Source organism: Lissotriton helveticus, chromosome 3_1 (genome assembly GCF_964261635.1).
Source record: "Lissotriton helveticus chromosome 3_1, aLisHel1.1, whole genome shotgun sequence".
Classification (NCBI taxonomy): domain Eukaryota; kingdom Metazoa; phylum Chordata; class Amphibia; order Caudata; family Salamandridae; genus Lissotriton; species Lissotriton helveticus.
In genome coordinates this window covers 2067222955-2067242388 of record NC_136061.1, presented here as the reverse complement: position 1 = coordinate 2067242388, position 19434 = coordinate 2067222955, and the positions used below count along the sequence as shown (strand labels likewise).

The window sequence follows — 19434 nt, the reverse complement described above, 5'->3', positions numbered from 1 at the left end:
GGTCCTGTAACAAAAACGGCCCACTGGGGCTCAAAACTGGCCCCCACCCTTGCGGCGCACCAGGGGATTGCCCGGTGCCCGCAACGGCCAGTCCGGGCCTGGGCAAGTGGAGTAAAATAAAGAGTTTTACAATGAGATGTCGGTTTTGATCACCATTGCTCTTCATATTTCTGACACAATGTGGAGAAGGTGATGTGTCTGAAAGAAGGGTGACATGAGAAAGTGCATACTATTCTCTGTCTCTGTTTCTCCTCAGCCTTCAATCTGTGTCATTGAGGAAATAGTTGGTGAGCCAGCAGGTGGAAACAGGGCTGGTCTTTCAATGTTATAAACATTTGAATGGATAGCCTTCTAGTTCAGTGTGCACCACCGGCATGGTTCATTACACATTCTTGTAACATTAGTAATCTAAGAAATTTACAACAATGCTTAAAAAATACAAAATCTGTACCTATGAGAGGAAAACAGATCAATTCCTTCCCATGTATTCCCAAATTATTATGATAATAACATTGGTGCTGTCAATCCTTTCTTACATTTGTAACACATATATTCAACACTTCATAAATGCTGCACTTACTGTTAACAAACTCCTGTTCTTCAGGGTTGTGGATGCTGGCCAAGTGGGACTGATGATTTCGACACATCGTTTCAGCATCCACCCACGTTTCTCTCTCTGGGAAGTGTTTGTAGCAGTTACCCTGGAATTTGGTCCACCCTTCCTCGCATATCTTCAGATCTGAAATGATTTGGAGAAGCATGAATCATAGAAGAGCATACACTGGTAACTGAATGGTTCCCAAAGTTAGACTGTCGAACGTGGATCCTAATAGTCTTCTGTGTGAATTCAGAAACCTATTAAATGAAATATGATGGGTATTCGCATTGAAGTGGAAGCAACAGCAGCATAGAAGATTTCATAGATCCATGGGCACGGGGAAGTGTGGTAAAGAAAGGAAAAATGACAGTCATGTTCTTCCCACATTTGACCACACATAGGCAACCTCTTATGTGATAGGGGGAAAGTCAAGTCTCATGCACATATAACTGTTCACCAAAAGATTTTTAAGCTTTCCTCTAACCTAAAGAAATTTAAGGCGAGAGGATTGAAAAAAATAATTTCTTTTGGTAGCTTTCATCTATATGATTTGGAAATTCCAGATATTTGCTTTTTAGTTCTCTGACTGATATCCACCCCCAAGGTAAATTGATGATTGCCTTTTCTGTTAAGACTATGATTGTATGGCTTTGACACGTGACTTTAAGAAACTCAACTCAATCCAGGTGACTGGTTCATCACCTGCATATTGTTTTAGTACATATTTCTTTAGCAAAAACCATAGAAGTATTAATTAACCAACAGTGGATTTTAGAACTGAGTGATTTTTTGTAATGCCATGTTTAACAATCCAAGCTCCGATAGGCAATGGAAATTAGTTAGCAGAAGCCAAACATCTGAATTTATGTCTGAACATCAGTAACTGCCTACTAGAAGCCAAACTTGGCACACAAGTTCTTGTGCACCAGTTGCAGGTTGGTCATGTAAATGGCAGCGAGCATTAGGATAGGGATCTTCAATTTCCTGAACTATTTTCTATGAGAAATTAAGCATTATTGAGCGTTGGATAACTATATAAACCGGTATCTCTGATAATGTATCTACTCACTGTATCAGTTGCTGCTAATCTGGTAATCAGGTATAAATACTGTTCACAAATTCGAGCTAGCACATTGTGTGCTTTAAACAGGGCTGAATGTGTACTTACTTCCATAGGTGTCTATGCAGTCTGCTCATATTGAGTTTAAAATGACATACTTGTACTTATTGATTTATCTGGTTTAGTATTGATCTGTATTTTTTCATGCAGTTAACTTATATAATCTCTTGTTACTTAATTGTTGTACCAAAGATCTTTTTGTCATGAATCTTGTGCAGTGGTTTATTGGATTTTGCAACTATCTCAACCAGAGAATCCCTTTACTTGTTAAACTGACTCAGGGAGACAACAGTAGTCTGGAATGAAGCGGCTGTGGCCGTCTGCAGGATGGCTGAACCCAACTTGCAAGACAGTCTTAACCCACTCTAGTACATGGCATAAGATGGTTGTTCACAATTCCTTTGCAAACAGAACAGAAGCATAGTGGAGTCTGTGATGGTGAATGCGGTTGGACGAAAGCATGAGTACTGTTGTCTCAACAGTATTCAGCTATATTACCCCCATGAACAATGGCATTTTCAGTGCTGGGTTAATGTCTGAAATCAGTTATGGCGTTTTCTAGGATCTTTGCCTTCAGTGGTTAATGTTTCTCCCTGATTTCTGCATGATGGAGGTTTGTCATGAGAGGTAGGTTTTATGGACCTGAGGCTGCATGAACCCAGGGCAATGACCTCCTCAGTGAGGAGTTTCTGACTTTTCGTGCAGAGAAAGGCGGCCAAAGACAGTGTAGCATTTCATATTTTGCTCCAGAGGCCATGCAAATGGCTATCAGCAGTTTATAACATGAGAACAGAATGTGTTTCAGCAAGGTAGCTGGTTAGGTCTGAGATGTCAGTTTTATGGTTTCTGTTCCATTACCATGATGGTGAATGTGCAGAAAAATCATACTTTAGGAAGATTTTATGACCCGTGTTTAGGTGGGGGCTATTGTATTAAATGTGATCATTATTTTAGTATCTCTTTTGCCACTCATTGCTTCTGCACTTGGAGAAAGGGTGGGAAATTGAATGAAGCATTTTAGTGGATGCTCTGGAAGAGTTTCGAAACTGATTCTCATCATTTTGAATCTCAGAGCAGATGCGATGGGATTTGCCTTTTGTATGTTCCAGACTTTCAGGACTTAAAGATACTTACGAAATAAATGGTGACATACTTTTTTGGAACCCGTATTCAGTCTGGTACGATCTTTCACAGACTGAAACAGTGCTCTGGCTTGTGAGCTTACCTTTGCCAATTTATGATGCCTGTAGAAACATTTCTGTCTTTATATACCATGCCTACTATTGTCTTCTGCCTTTTTAATCTCCTGATGTCAAAACCGAGGATCATAATTTCATTCTTAAACCATCACAGCTCTTGAGTAGGGTGAGATTTATTATATTTCTAGGGCACAGACCTATGCAGAGGATATGATGCTGGTTGCAATCTATCTGAAAAATATTTTTATCAAGTATTGAACGAACGTTTTAAGACTCTTTATCCATTTTCACAGCACCCACTAACAATCTGCGACTTCTTTGGCCGTCAATACTTACTGAGGAGATTTAATGTTTATTAAGAAGCAAGGATGTTCTTCTCGAACAATTTCTGAACCTTTTATGCACGGGACAAAAACAATCGATAAAGGAAACTGAACTATAATATGGTTGGCGAAGAAGCCTTGTTTCTGAAAAAAAGCAAGCTGCAAATTAGCTCCTGTGGAAAAAGAAATGCTGAAACAGAAACAAATCTTTAAGAATGCATGATTAATACATTGATGCACGAATGACACATGCTAACCATGCTATTCTACATCAACAGTTTGTTGCCACCACACCAGCACCAGGTCATGGTTAGGGATTAGCCCACTGAACCTAGCATAGCATTCCTCGGTTTGGATGCAGGTGTTAGTAAAGTTAGCTCAAGCCAGGTTGCTCGTACCGATCTCACAGAGGTCCCCTCCGTAGCTGGGAAGGCATAAGCATGTGAAAGAGTCGATGCCATCAACGCAGGTAGCTCCATTCAGACAGGGGCTTGAGAGGCACACATCAATGTCTGCAAGAAATCAAGGGTCTGCCGTTAGGACTCCTGGCAGCGAATGTGACAAAAAGGAGAACGTATGTGGTCACTTGTTCCAGGATAGTTTGAACTGATGCTGCTGTTGCTAGGAGTTTGCAATGCATAGTGTAGGCACTTGTTTTTCTTAGTGATGGCTTTTAAGATGGCGACCCAAGACACTGGAATCTGTCGTTTGGACCAGATTACTTAGGTATTCTTCAACGGTCACGTGCCAAGGGTCAATAGGCATCCATTTTAAACCTCTGTATGTTCAGTTCAGAATGAGAGGTTGATATTTATGGTGCATACTCTCAGCATATTTTTCCTATTTTATTTGTTTATTCATTGTCCCTTTAACCATTACCTGGCGTTTCAAAACTATGAACTAGATCACACTCAATGGTTGCCAGATATTTATATTAACTATATTTGGTTATCATTACTAGATGAGAACGTAGACATCTTATAAGTGTAGTTGAATTAAAGGGGCCGGTAGAGGGGTGTGACTGTTTATGTATACCCTAATACCTGACTACTAAATCTCGTTCTGTCACCCTCCAGTTCTATCGTAACTTTCTGCCCTTACTAGGGGGGAATGGCCCTCTAGGGGTTTACAGGTTTTTCAAATTCCTTTAGATCTTATTGGTAATTATAGTGCTATAAAATATGGAAATCAAAATTGAAAACGGAACTGCCAGGTAACAGATGAAAAAGCCATCATGTCACTAAGGGATTAATGTAATTATTTTTTCCAGTGCATGTCTCCAAAACTCATGCCACCTTTACCTAATGCAGAAGCTGGACTGGTGACAACTGTCATAGCTCAATATTACGATTGTGTCTGAACACCATTAAAATGTTTGAAGAAACACATATGTTTATTTGTGCTTGGTTCAATGCCTATTTATGTAATACTTTACTCATTTATGGTTTATTCCTAAAATCATCTTAAATTGGCTAGATTGTAATTGAGGGCATGATTTAGAGTTTTGCGGGCAGGATACTGCATCACAAGGGTGACATTATACCCGTCCGTTAAACCCTTAGTCCACCCACCACATTTAGTGATGGGCAGACCTTAATGTTTGCGGTCAAAAGAGCCCTTGTTGGCTCGGTTGACCGAAAACTTCAGCCGACGACCTAGCAGAGTAAGGGCTGTTGGAGGAAGACCATTACTCTGCCCACCCTGTTTAGGGTAGACGGCGTAATGTGTTTCTTTTCTGTTCATTACTGCAAGGAGAAATCTGGCGGTAAGGGACAAAAACATAATAATCACACCAATGCCCTGGGGAAAATCTTCCAGGGCAAGGGGTCATTAGTTTTTTGAGTTTCAGAAACAACCACCCATTTTGCCAGTTTTATTCTGAACAACAAAAACGTTTGAAAAAATGTATGTACTGCCATCAAAACTGACAGCGCTCAGCCAGCACTGTGACAGCAGTTCCTTTCACTGTCCAGGAACGACTACTGAGCCAGCGGTCTTGGAGTACTGTTTGGCTTTCCTTGAATCTGGTCCTATGTTTTTGACAATAATATAACAGTTTGGTTTGCTTTTTGCCTAATATTTGTTTAGTAGTTATGTAACCTCCAGCTGTCAAATATCTTAAGCTTTTGAATCCTTTATTTGAGGTGATTGGCAAAATTACTACATTTCAGGCAACACAAATGACCTCACAATATTTAATAGATTGAATGCAATGGTGAATAGATTTCCATTACGTGATGGGTAGCGTCACAAACCGGTGTTGCCCATTTCTGATTAATCAGACCACAGTATCTATGTGTCACAAACATAAACCTCTCTTGTCCCTTCTGCGGCCCTGTATTCTGCCCAGAGTGGGCATCTAGTGTCTGAGAGAGGACCCCATCCATAACAAAACACCAGCTGTCATAGGTCACCTGTCCTATGAGTACTTAGATGCTTACTTCGTGTGCATCACTTAGACAGGGCTGTTGTGGACAATGGAGTGGTATGCCAGGCACCTCACAAAACTAGTTTGGTCCCACGCTATTACATGAGGTCTAAATGGCCATATTTGGTTGGTTTGCCTTCAGTGCTTTGAGAAGACAATAGAGTACCACATATTTTGCTGCTTATAGACTACTGAGATATGGGCTACTGCTGCGTTTTTCATTTATTTATGGAAATCGCTTCCAGATAGACAATATGACAGGTGGCTCCTATTTTAATATTGCAAAGGAAAATACATACTATAAAACTGCTTTTGGATTCTATGTTGTCAGCAATGATTGATTTTGGCACATGCAAACTGGTACTTTTTACAGACATTCTAACCTGGCTGTGACTAATGTCCTACCATCCTTTAGACCTAGGTGTTGAGAAGGATGGCTGGAGGATGAGAACCTTGCATCCCGGAGATGTAGGGAGGGTTTTCCTCCTCTTGCCCCATGATACCTTTTCACTAAACCCTTTTTTACAGCAATGTCTCCTACCTCAGACAGGAAATGTATTACTGATCTCTTTGGAAGCAGTGCCGCTAAGTAGCAACCTGTGCTTGCAAGGATCAGGTAAGACAAAGTCAGGAGTTTCAGTTTATTAACTTGTCTATTGGCATACTTTCCTTCTTCTTTAATAATTCATATTTAACAAGTACTTTTCCAGTGCTATGCTGTCAAGTGATCACATCCTAAGCCCTCAAGACGTTTAAAATGCATTGGAAGTACGCAACTTGTCCTGCACGTTTTTTCAGTTAAATCAAAATGCGATTGTATCTACTTTATTTTGCCCGTGTTTCTATGTGTAAGGAACCTTCCTCTCTCATACACATATGAAACATCCCCATCCCGGTATTATTGTCCATAACTCTGACTTTAGTTAACGTCCTATGATGCAAGGAGCTCCTTCCTTGAACTTAACCCAACATGAACATGGTAATGGCTGATTCACGTGAATTCTGTGAGCTGACTGTGGTCATTGGATGCACTGGGGCTGGCGCAGACCAATTCATCTTTGACTAGACACACAAAGTCACCTGTGCGACAAGGTAGTGTATGCTATTCACTTTCTTGTTTTTTGTCTGCTTTTGGGGCTTGTACTGGCAAACCAACAAAGGCTTTTTGTAGTGCATTAATTAATATTAATGTGCTAAGCATATATTCACTAATATTTGGTTACACCTGGCACTATGGTCTGATGTGTGTTCTTCATTAAGAAATTTGAATGTGAACTCATAAATAATGTTAATGATTTTAAATAGTTCCCTTACTGCAGTCCAGAGAAATGATCACTAATATTTTATTATGGGAATATATGTTGGAGATGACGTCATGTGACCTAATTCCAACATGTACCTTTTACTTTTCAGCAGGCAGCAGCATCAGTAAACATCCACAATTCAAAATGGAAAACAAGTGAACAAGCAGAAGGGGGTTCTCCTTTTTCATTAGCAATAGCATCTATTAAGTTTAAGCTGGCTGTGGAAACCGAAACAAAGCATGTGGCGGAAGCAGGATGAACAGCAAAGCATTGCGGCTTTTCTTTGGCAATGATGTCTGAGTGACAGTATTTGGCATTTCAAACAGCATTGTACGTCAGGCGATGCACAGATCTCGTGCACATGTCCTGAGTAAGCAAACAAAAAGAACATCAAAACAACTCGGAAACTGTGGCAAACGAGAACATTAATTCAACGCAAGTCCGCATTCTCACACTGGTGCGAGAGGAGTCCCAGGCATCAAATTGATGCCATTGTTCAGTTGATGGAGAAATGCATGTGGCTCTGAGTGGACATTTAGTGAATGCGTGACCATGCGTGCATGGGAGTGTTCCTGGTCCCAACTGTGCTTGCGCAACATATTTTGCTACATATACACACTTGCATATTCTCAATGGCTACGGGGATCGGGAGATCACAAGAATAATTACTGCTCCTCAGTGTTCATCAGGCCAACATTTATTATTGTTCTTCTCATGCAACGTCATCGGCCTGGTCCAATGACAAAACGAAATAATCCCAGGTGTGTTTACTCATCATTCGCCCTTGCGTGATTTTACTCTACCTACACACACTCAAAGAAAACCACAGTTAAAGATCAGTTATGGTTCAACGCTCTGAGGGGCATATTATCAAGACAGGAGATACAATTATCACCACTTTATCGGCAGAAAACTGCGGATAAAGCGGCGATAATGGGCTTGATAATATGCTCTATGGAATTTAAATCGAAGCCTATGTTAGATGTGAAGACATCTAACATGGGCTTCGATTGGAATTCCATAGAGCATATTATCAAGCCCATTATCGCCGCTTCATCTGCAATTTTCTGCCGATAAAGCGGCGATAATTTTATCTCCTGTCTTGATAATATGCCCCTGAAATTCTCAAGTTATTGTGTGAAACAGAAAATGCTCTCCGCAATTTATACTCACCCTGTTGTCCTTTGTAGACATCCTCTTTTGTTAACATGCCATTGCCTTAGGAGTGTACTGAACATGACGGAGGGCCACAGTTATGGTATGCATTGTTTGCTGCACATCAGAATTGGTGAATTTCAGGGATTTTTCAGTTTTAGGTTTGCTGAATCATAACTGAGCGCAAACTGTGTTGATTCATTCAATTTCATGTTTTTTATGATATACCACATTCTCCTACCATGTACACATTCTGTGCCTCTGTGTGCCCTTTGGCCAGGCTCTGTGAACAAACAGCATCAGCCTTGCACATCAGAGACACCAAAATATATGACTAAATGAATACTTCTTTGACCTCTTCATGAAATCTGCCACCTCCCCTTGGTGAACCTTCATGAAATTGCGACAAACAAGAATTAGTTAAACATGCAAAGCCTCTTCCAAATTCCTTGTAGATCTTTCAAATGATGCCAAAGTTACTAGTAAATCATACATGTGTATACCCCCTCCTTTTATTCTCCCTACCACCTCCAATTAGCTGTGTATGCAACCTGATATATAACTGTATTACACATTTTGGCACAGATTCATCAAACAGCATTATGGTTATAAGCAAATATACATTTTACTGCCCTCCCACCCCCCCATAATGTTGCCCTCCGCTTGATCAATTGGCAAAAAACTATATAAGCCAATAGAAAACCAATCCATCCAAGCCAAACTTTGTGCTGTGCCAATGTTATAAGTAAATACACACCTTTTTGCCCCGCTTTTTTTAAGTTTCTCCTCCCATGGATCCAGTTAACCTTAAACATGCAGAGAAAAGGCTAAAAGGCTCTGATAAAGTTCATGTAGAAACATCTAATAATCCCAAAGCTAACATTAAATCAAACATTTTTGACCATATTCTTCAAATATGCCCTCTCCCCCACTGGATTGTCACAAAACTTGAAACAACATGCACTGGGTGTTAACTTGCTAACAGTCTGCCACATTTGATACAGATTCCTCAAACAGGCCCAAAGTAATAAGCAATTGAATATTTTAGTGGCCTCCCCTTTAACTCTGCTTCCTTGATGCAATTACATAAACATGGCAAACTAATAGAAAAATAATGCTTTCTAGATTGTGCCAAATTTTTGCAGGTCGATCAAAGAATGACAAAGCTTATTAGCAAATGAACACGTGTTTGCTCCCATTTTCAACTGTGCCCCTTTGATTTGTCTGCAAAAATGTGAAAACAACAAAAGTATTCTCAGCATGCTAAAGGTCATTCAAATTTCATGCGTATTCAACAGTCAAACAGTGCAAAAGTAATAAGCAAATCAAGATATTTTTCCATTTTCCATTTTATTTCATTTGTATAGCGCATAAATCACCCGAAGGTCTCAGAGCGCTGGCAACTGACAAGAATCCTCAACTCGAAACAGATTCAGGGGATCGGGGCTCGGAGCACTAGAGGACTAGATTAGAAGAGCCAGGTTTTTAATTGTTTTCGAAATTTGGAATGAACTGGCTCTGTTCTCAGTGAGATGGGGAGGGAGTTCCATGCTTCTGGAGCGGTTTTGCTGAAAGCTCTGTCTCCGTTTCTCACTGTACGGACTTTAGGAACGGAGAGAAAGGCTTTACCGGAGGAGCGTAGAGTCCTGCCTGGGGCATAAGTTTTGAGTTTCTGTTCAAGGTAAGCAGGACCAAGTCCATTTACTGCCTTATGGACTAGGCAGCAGAGCTTAAACTGTATGCGTTTTTGCACAGGAAGCCAATGGAGTGATCTTAGGCAGTCTGCTGAGGGGGTGCGAGGGGGTAAGCCTAATACCATCCTAGCCGCTGTGTTTTGGAGAACCTGTAGTTGGTTCAGTAGTGTTCGGTTGATGGCCGAGAATAGGGCATTCCCATAGTCCATCCTGTTAACAATGAGTCCTTGGACTAGGGGCATGCGTGCTGAGAGTGGGATCCATTTAAAGATTTTCCTCAGGATTCGCATCTGGCCGTAACTGCTTCCCACTGTTTTTTTTATATGTTCGGACATGGTGAGCTTGTTGTCCAGGATTACTCCCAGGTTCCTGACGTATGGCTTGGGGACGGGGCAGGGACCAAGAGAGTCTGGCCACCAATCTGATGACCAGATACGGTCAGCTTTGCCGAAAAGCATGATTTCGGTCTTCCCGGCGTTCATCATGAGGTAGTTTCTAGTCATCCACTCTTGTATCTCAATCAGACAGTTTTTAAACCTAATTTTTACGTCGTCAGAGTTATGGTTAATAGTGACGAGAATTTGAGTGTCGTCGGCGTACGATATGGTCCCAAAGCCATTTTCTCGGATGATCTTTGCCAAGGGGGACACATAAACGTTAAACAGGGTTGGGCTCAAAATAGATCCCTGCGGGACGCCTTTGTCATTTTTGTAGCAGATAGAGGTGTGGGGGCCTAGTTGGACCCTTGATCGCCTATTTCCAAGGTAACTCGATATCCATTGGAGGGCGTTGCCCTCGACACCAATCTCGGCAAGACGTCCTAACAGGACACGATGCGAGATGGTGTCGAAGGCCGCAGATAGATCCAATAGAACCAGGATGGCTGATTCTTTCGCATCCAAGGACAGTCTTATGTTGTCCACGATCTCCAGCAAAGCCGTTTCAGTGCTATGGAATGCCCTGAAACCGGATTGGGATGGGTCAAGGAGTTTATTGGACTCCAGATGGGCTATAAGCTGTTTGTTGATCAGGGTCTCCATGACTTTCCCAAAGAGTGGTAAAAGGGAGATGGGCCTATAATTTACAAGTTGGTCCGGGTCAGCCGTGGTTTTTTTTAAAATGGGCCTAATTATTGCTTCCTTCCAATGGTTGGGGACAACACAGTGCTGAATTGATTGATTAAAAATATTGGTCAAGGTGGGGATCAGAGCTGGGGAGATTTTGGATATAACTTGCGGCGAGGCGGGGTCTCCAGGAGCTCCAGATTTCATTTTCAGCAAAGTTTGGTTCACGTCTCTTTCGGTCAAGGGTAAGAACTGTTTTAGCATGGTACAGTCGCTGTCGAAGGGGTTTTGCCTTATCATGTGAGGGATGGTACTCTCTTCCTCTGTTGTAGGTTGAGGGAACTGTTTGTGGATTTCATTTATTTTCTCATGGAAATAGGTGGCTACGGATTCCACCCAGTTCTTAGAATCAGGGGTCGCCTGTTGTATACCTGGGGGTGTTGTGAACTCCTTAACGATATACAAAAGTGTTAATTTTTTTAAATCCCCCCAGCGCTATTTTCAAATGCTAATGTCTCAAGAACTACTTTGCCCACAAAAGCATGCTTTCGGGCTAAATTCTATATTCAAACCAAGGGGCATATTACCAACCAATAGACATGGGGGCATATTATCAAGGGGGTTTATCTCCGCTTTTTTGGCTTTAAAAGCCAAGAAAGCGGAGATAAAATTATCTCCCTATTACCTAGCTGTCGCTACCACCAGTTAGCGACAGCTAGTAGGAGATAGTGACCATCTTGGGCCCCACTTTGCATGTCAGTGATATTTATCACTAATGACATGCAAAGTGGGCGTGCCAAGATGTTAGCGACTGGAAACAGTCGCTAACATCGCTATCTCCTATTACCAACTTATGGAGATATTCGCGCTAAGCGCGAATATCTCCAAAAGCTAACACCTGCCCTGAGCAGTTCTTAGCCATGTTATCCAATGGGAGGTGGATAACATGGCTAAGAGCATTCGCTCGGTAATGCATGAATATCGCTGACTTTTCAGCGATATTCATGCATTGCGGCCGTTTTTTATAGCATTTGCGATAAACCTTGGTAATACCTAGGTTTATCTGCGGTAAAAATCGCCGCAGCTCAGCGGTAAAAAATTGTCTCTAACCAAGCAATAGCGATAATTATCGCTATTGCTTGGTAATATGCCCCATAATTTTTGTCTCTAACTTGTTTAGAGACAAAAATTATCGCCGCACATCGGCTATTTTTATCGCAGATAAACCTTGCTATTAGCAAGGTTTATCGCAAATGCGATAAAAAACGGCCGCAATGCATGAATATCGCTGAAAAGTCAGCGATATTCATGCATTACCGAGCAAATGCTCTTAGCCATGTTATCCACCTCCCATTGGATAACATGGCTAAGAACTGCTCCTGGGCAGGTGTTAGCTTTTGGAGATATTCGCGCTTAGCGCGAATATCTCCAAAAGTTGGTAATAGGAGATAGCGATGTTGGCGACTGTTTCCAGTCGCTAACATCTTGGCACGCCCACTTTGCATGTCATTAGTGATAAATATCACTGACATGCAAAGCGGGGCCCAAGATGGTCACTATCTCCTATTAGCTGTCGCTAACTGGTGTTAGCGACAGCTTGGTAATAGGGAGATAATTTTATCTCCGCTTTCTTGGCTTTTAAAGCCAAAAAAGCGGAGATAAAGCCCTTGATAATATGCCCCCAAGTTCGTTGTAAATCCTTTTAAAGCTTGAAGCTGTACGGGAAAGAAAAATATCCAATGGGAGCATTTGGTTAACCTTTTTTATCTTTTTTGCCCTAGTCAAAACTGTATGAAATTTTGCATGCCAGACTTTTGTTGACTACACTAAGCGCTGTTAGATTCAGTGAAGATCCCTCAATGGAGGCCAAATTTATATGAAGATCAATAAACGCTTTTCAATGGAAAGTGTGCTTGAACCATAACTACATAGTAGTAACTACCACTGTGTGTGTGTGTATGTACACACTCTCTCTCTCTCTCTCTATATATATATATATATATATATCCAAACATCCAGCATTGTCAATTTTCGCGCCAATTACGACATGAGATTGTGGGCAAGGTAGCGAACCCCTTCAGAATTCCCAATATTCACCTCTTCCCATACGCCGATTCCATGCAGAAAGAGACGAGGAGCAGCTAAATTCCTTAAGTGTGATAGTTTTATTTTTTACAGCGACCTGTGAGCAAGGAGCAGTCAGCTTTGAAACGCGGCAGGCATTTTCGCTGTCAAAAATAAAGCAATCAAGCTTAAGGAAAAAGGAGGTAAAAATGGTGATTTTCCTTAGTCGAAGCTGCAGCCCGAAGCACTGGACAGATTTACACCAAATTTGGCAGAAAGGAAGATTTGGTTATGCAGTTCACGTTTTCAGGTATTTGGTGTGAATCTGTTTGGTAGTTGTTGAGAAATTTAAGAAAACCAGTTAGTGATATCAGTGTCCGCAGGGACTTTGTCAATAATAACAAGCTCATGCAGGAAAATGCAGAGGTCTGATTGACTGCCAACACTTCAACCAGGAAGAGTTGACAGCCATCTTGAGACTCAGCTTCTGCAGAGTCCTACATAAAAATATTAAAAAAAATTAAAGGGGGCAGGATAGGAATACCCTAATCCCATAAAGCTGGCCTTGGGATCCCATAGGGACCCTGACAAGCCAAAAAAGCATTAAAAAATGCCAAGATACTGCAAAATCATGATATTTGAGAACTCGCAGAAAAAGTAACTGTTTTAGAGAGGGGTAAAAGAGCTCCATATTGCAAAAAGGGGAGTTTTCATCTATTTCTCTGCATGCAAATATGCGTGCAGGTAAACAGGTAAAAACATTGCTCCTGCAAGCAGGAAGCTGCTATTTTAAGCAGCTCCCTACTTGTGGGAGAAACGCCAGGGACCACAGGGTCATTGAGGCTCCCCACGTGGTCCTCAACAGTGCTCACAGGGCGCCCTGGGTGGGCTAAAGGGCACCCAAAGGCACTAAAAAATTAACAAATAAAGGTCAGTAACGAGCAGATAGAGGCAAAATAAAGGCACAAAATGAGCAGAAGGGGGCAATATAGAGGTCAGAAATCAGTAGCAACAGGCAGAATAAAGGTAAAAACCAAACAGAAAGAGACAAAATAAAGGTCAGGCACAAGGAGAAAGAGGCAGGATAAAGGTCAGAAATAAGCAGAAAGTGGCAGAGTAAAGGACAGAAGTGAGCTGGAAGAGGCATAATCAAAGTCAGAAACGAGCAGAACAGGCAAAATAAAGTTAAAAAATGAGCAGAAAGAGGTAGAGTAAAGGTCAGAAGCGAGCAGAAAAAGGCAAAATAAAGGTCCGAACAGAGCAGAAAGAGGCAAAATAAAGATCAGGAGCCGTAAGCTAGAGGCAAAATAGAGGTCAGAAACAAGCAGGAAGAGGCATAATAAAGGTCAGGATCAAGTAGAAAGGCCCAAAATAACAGGCAGAATTAACAGAAAAAGGCAGACTAAAGGGCAGAATCGCATAGAGAAGAGGCAGAGAAACGAGCATTAAATGAGCAAAGGAGGCAGAAAACTGAGCACAACAGAGGGTAGCAGACTGCAGGCAAGGTGGACAGGAGTACCATCACAGGGGGGAGTTGGCACGAGGACCTACTCCTGAATGCCCCCTCCTTTTCTTTACTGTTCACCCACTGACAAACCCACTCACACCCATTTACAGACCCTTTCACACACCTACTTACAGACTGAATCAGAGACTCATGCACGTACTGACAGATACAATCAGACACTCACAGATCCATTCAAGTTCTCATGCACCCACACACAAACATACTGAGAGACTCACACACCCAATAACACACACATGCACCTACTTACAGACCCACTGAGAGACTCGCACAGCCCCTCACAGACCCCCTCAGAAACTCATACATCCTCTCACAGATTCACTTGGACACTCACGCACCGACTCACAGACCAACTCAAAGACCAGCTCAGACATTTAGCCACCCACTCAGACACTCATGTTTCCAATCACAGATCCCCTGAGAGACTCATGCATCCACTCACAGATCCACTGAGAGACTCATGCACCCACTAAGACACCCATTCAGATACTCACACACCAACTCAGACCTACTCAGACACTCACACACCGACTCACAGACCCAGACAGCAACTCACTCACCCTCTCACTGAACCATACAGCTACTCACACGCACACACTGTCAACGGTTACAGGTTACAGGTAAGAAATAAAGTAAAAAACCTTCGAAATTAACAAAAAAACAAAGGTTACAGGGACAATATAGTAAGGAAATCGAATTAAAAAAACATTAGAAATTCACAGAAAAAACAAAGGTTACAGTGAAATTATAGTTAGGAAATAGACTTAAAATACCTTAGACATTCACTGAAAATGCAAAGGTTACAGGGATGTTAGAGTGAGGCTCAAATTTCACTCATACAAAATTAGAGAAATTGAGCAGTTGTAGTTACCTCAGCTAACTATAACTTACACCCCCGCAATGCTGGTTGGGGTATGTAGTCCCCTTGGATGCTGAGGGTCCTTGGGGGCCAACAACCCCTGTCCTGTTACCTTCTGTAAGTCCCACACAGGAGGATGGCTGAGAAGTCTTTGGAAGCCATAACCCTGTTCTCCACCACTCTGCAAACGCACCACCTAGCACAAAACTGGTTGGTGGATGAAGTCCCCTTGGATGCTGAGGGACCTTGGGGGCCAAGAAGCCTTCCTATTACATCCAGTAAGTCCCACACAGTGGAATTCCTGAGAGCTGGTCTGAAGCCCCACCCCCTTTCTCGACCACTCTGCAAATGTGACTAATAGTTAAAAAAAACATAGAAATGCATTTAAAAAACCAAAGGTTACAGGGACAATATAGTTAGGAAATAGTATTTGAAAAACCTTAGAAATTCACTGGAACAAAACAAAGGTTACAGGGGCATTATAGTTAGGCTCAGATTTCACTAGTACAAAACCACAGATATTCAGCAGTATAATTATCTGAGCTAGCTATAACTTATGCCCCGAATGCACTGCTTATGACCCCCACATAATAAATCACTCATGATATGGTCAGTGACTTCACTGATGACATCACTGATGACATCTCCAATGACATCAATGATGTCGGCATCACTGATGACATCATCTACAGAACCAATCACACCCACATACAACCACTTATATACCCACTCACACCCACACAAGCACTCACATACCCATTCACAGACCCATACAACTACTCATACACCCACTCACTCATCCATAGAGCCACTCACACACCCACCCTCTCTCCCATACAGCTACTCACACAACCACTCACTCACCTATACAGCCACTCATACACCCAAACACTAACTCTTACAGCGTTTTTTGACTTGCCATTATCTTTTGCGCAGTTTGACAAATCTTCATGACATTTGCCCCAAAAAGTATGTAGGTGATCCATCAAGAGGGGGCTGAAAAAAAAGGGAGGTAAAAAAAGTGTGTTTCCCATCAATTCCCATAGAGTCTTTAGACGTGCCTCCAGCCCAAACAACTGGATGGAATTATAGCAAATTTGGCAGAAAGGTAGATTTTAGTTTGTAGATCACACTTTTTGTTATTTGGTGTAAATCTGTCCGGTAGTTTGCAAAATATTAAAGGAAATCCAAATTTGTTTATCTATTATCGCGACTACGTCACGAATAATTACAATCTTATGTAGAGATCTGCAGAGCCCTGATTGGCTGCCAACACTTCAAACAGGAAGTGTTAGCAGCCATCTTGGGCTTCAACCGCGTCACACAAAGAAATGCAAAATGAAAGAAAAGGGTGCAGGGTAGAAATTCCCCGACCCCCAAGCCTTGGTATTGGGGACCTAGTTGGACCCGCCTAGGCCTAAAAAAGCATTTCATTTTAAAAACAAATTGCCACAAAATCATGACAAATTCATGAATTTGTGGCAATTTTTGTCTCGTCTGCTTCTTTATACTAAGGCCCCAGGTGGGCCAGGTCCTGAGGGCATTTACACATATTTACAAAATAAAGGAGGGACCACACGGGGCCCCATCCTAAGGCATGTTTATGCAGTGGGGACCACCACATTGCTGAGGCATACGCTCTTATTATTGCACTGGCCGTGCAATCCTCCCTGGGCCTCGGGGACCCTACCTCCCCAGGGCTAAACTGAAAGTAATGGGGAGGCCTCATGGATCCTCAGCTCCCGGGACCACCACGTTCCCAGAGCAAATAATTTTAAAAAGTGGGAGGAGGGCAATATACGGCCCAGGAACCACCACCTGCCTGGGGCTGTTCTGTGAAAAGTAAAGGAGGGGTACCATGGGGTCCCCCTGGAGCCATTAATGGCCCTTGGGACCATCACCCCCAGAGCCAGCTCCTGCTATATCCCAGGGTGCCCACCCCCAGGACAAAGCTGTTTACTTGTGCGTGGAGGGAGCTAACCGGACTGTTTGCCAGCTCCTGCCAAGCAAAAGCAAACACTCAGGTTCCAGCTAGTAGTTGCTGTCAAAGTGCTCCTACCCACTGAATGCAGACGTTTCATATCATTCCCTGCCCACTGATATGCGGGCAGGGAAAGAGATGAAACGATTGCTCTTGCACATAGGTAACTGCTTTTACAGCAGCGCCCTGTGTGCAATAGGAATGCAGGCTACCGCAGGAGGTTGGGAGCTGGCTGTCCCACAGCACATTGAGTGCCCTGCTAAGGCTCCAGAGTACCCAGGGAAACATGGCCGGGGCCCATAAGATGGGGTTCCCTGGGCCAAAATTGGCCTGAGGAGGGGATTTGCGTGGAGCCCGATTCAAATGTGGCTGTGTCCCAAGGGATAGCTCCCAGGGCCGAAATTGCCCTGGGGATGGGGGCCTCTTGGCCACCCCATTGACTTATGGTGGGCCCCGTGGATGGGGTCCGCTGGGCCAAAATTGGCCCAGGGAGGGGGGACGTGCAGCCCTCCACCCCCCCATTGAAATTATGGCAGTCCCCCTCCCCTATTTTAGAGGGAGAAAAAAAAAATAAAGACCGAAAAATGAGTAGAACAGGCAAAACAGAGGACAGAAAAACAAGCAGAAAAGGCAAAACAGTAGGCATAAAAAGAGCAGGAAAGGCAGAACAAAGGGAGGAAAAACAAGCAGAAAAGACAAAACAGAGCAGAAGTGGGCAAAACAGAGAGCACTAAGACACTCACACATCCACTCACATACCCACTTATAGACTCTCGCATCCACTCACAGACAGAAAGAGACACTCATACACCCACTCACAAACCTACTTAGAGACTCATGTTCCCACTCACAGACCCACTCAGGCTCCCACACCCACGAACAGACCGACTCAAACTCAGTAACAGACCCAATTAGAAACTCATGCACCTACTCACAGACCCACTCAGAGACTCACACACCCACTCACAGACCTACTGAGACACTCATGCACTCACTCACACACTCACTGTTTAAGATCAGTGGTTATAGTTAGAAAATAAAATTTAAAAAAACCTTTGAAATTCAGTCAAAAAACAAAGGCTACAGCGACATATAGTTAGGAAGCAACATAAAAATAAAAACTTAGAAATTGATTTTAAACAAACAGATTACATGCACATTATAGTTAGGAAATATATATATTTTAAAAACTTTAAAAATTCACTGGAAAAACCAAAGGTTACAGGATGTTATAGTTAGCCTCACATTTCACTCGTACTTGACATGGTCAGTGGCATTACTGATGACACCTCAAATGACATCTCTGAAGATATCACTGATGACATCACCCACAAAAGCACTCAAACACCCACTTAAACCCCTATAAAACATCTCATGCACCCACTCACACACCAACACAATCACATACCCATTCACAGACACATACAAGTACTCACACAACCATTAACATCAATAGAGCCACTCACACAACCGCTCACTCACCTATACAGCTACTCATACAACCGGTCACTTACCCATAGAGCCACTTACACAGCCAAACACCCACCCATATAGCTACTCACACACCCTCTTATTCACCTATCCAGCTACTCCTACAACCAGCCACTTACCCATGAAACCACTTACACAGCCAAACACTTATCCATATAGCCACTCACACACCCATTCACTCACTCGTACAGCCTCTTAACACATCCACTCACAAACTCACTCACACAACCACTTACATGCCCATTCACACATCCATACAAGCACTTGCCAATACATCTATTCACACACTTACTTGACAATACATCTACACACACACCAACTCGCTTAGCCAAACACCTACTCAAACAGTCACTCACCCATCCAGCCCCTTTCACAGCCATTCACCCATTCATATAGACATTCAGACACCCATAGAGTCACTTACACACCCACTCACACACCCATACAGCCACTCACACAGCCACTGACTCACCCATACAACTGCTGACACAGCCACTCAATCACCAATGCTGTTATTCACACAGCCACTCACTCAACCGCACAGCTATCAATATACAAACCTACTAATACACCCATACAGCCCCTCACACACCCACTCACACACCCATACAGGCACTCAGACACCCAGT

At 42.6% G+C, this 19434-nt stretch overlaps 1 protein-coding gene across 2 annotated transcripts in view; it reads right to left on the bottom strand.

Moving 5' to 3' along the window:
- The window catches only part of ACAN (aggrecan), a 239099-nt gene that overhangs the window by 37529 nt on the left and 182136 nt on the right, over positions 1-19434 (bottom strand). Inside the window, exons 13-14 of one of the 2 annotated variants that reach the window (XM_078683188.1) lie at positions 3639-3752; positions 581-739 (exon numbers count right to left, since the gene is read on the bottom strand). In XM_078683188.1, the coding sequence (XP_078539314.1) occupies positions 581-739; positions 3639-3752 (273 nt within the window). The remainder of the gene's footprint in view (positions 1-580; positions 740-3638; positions 3753-19434) is intronic. The other variant, XM_078683189.1, reaches the window with a different exon arrangement.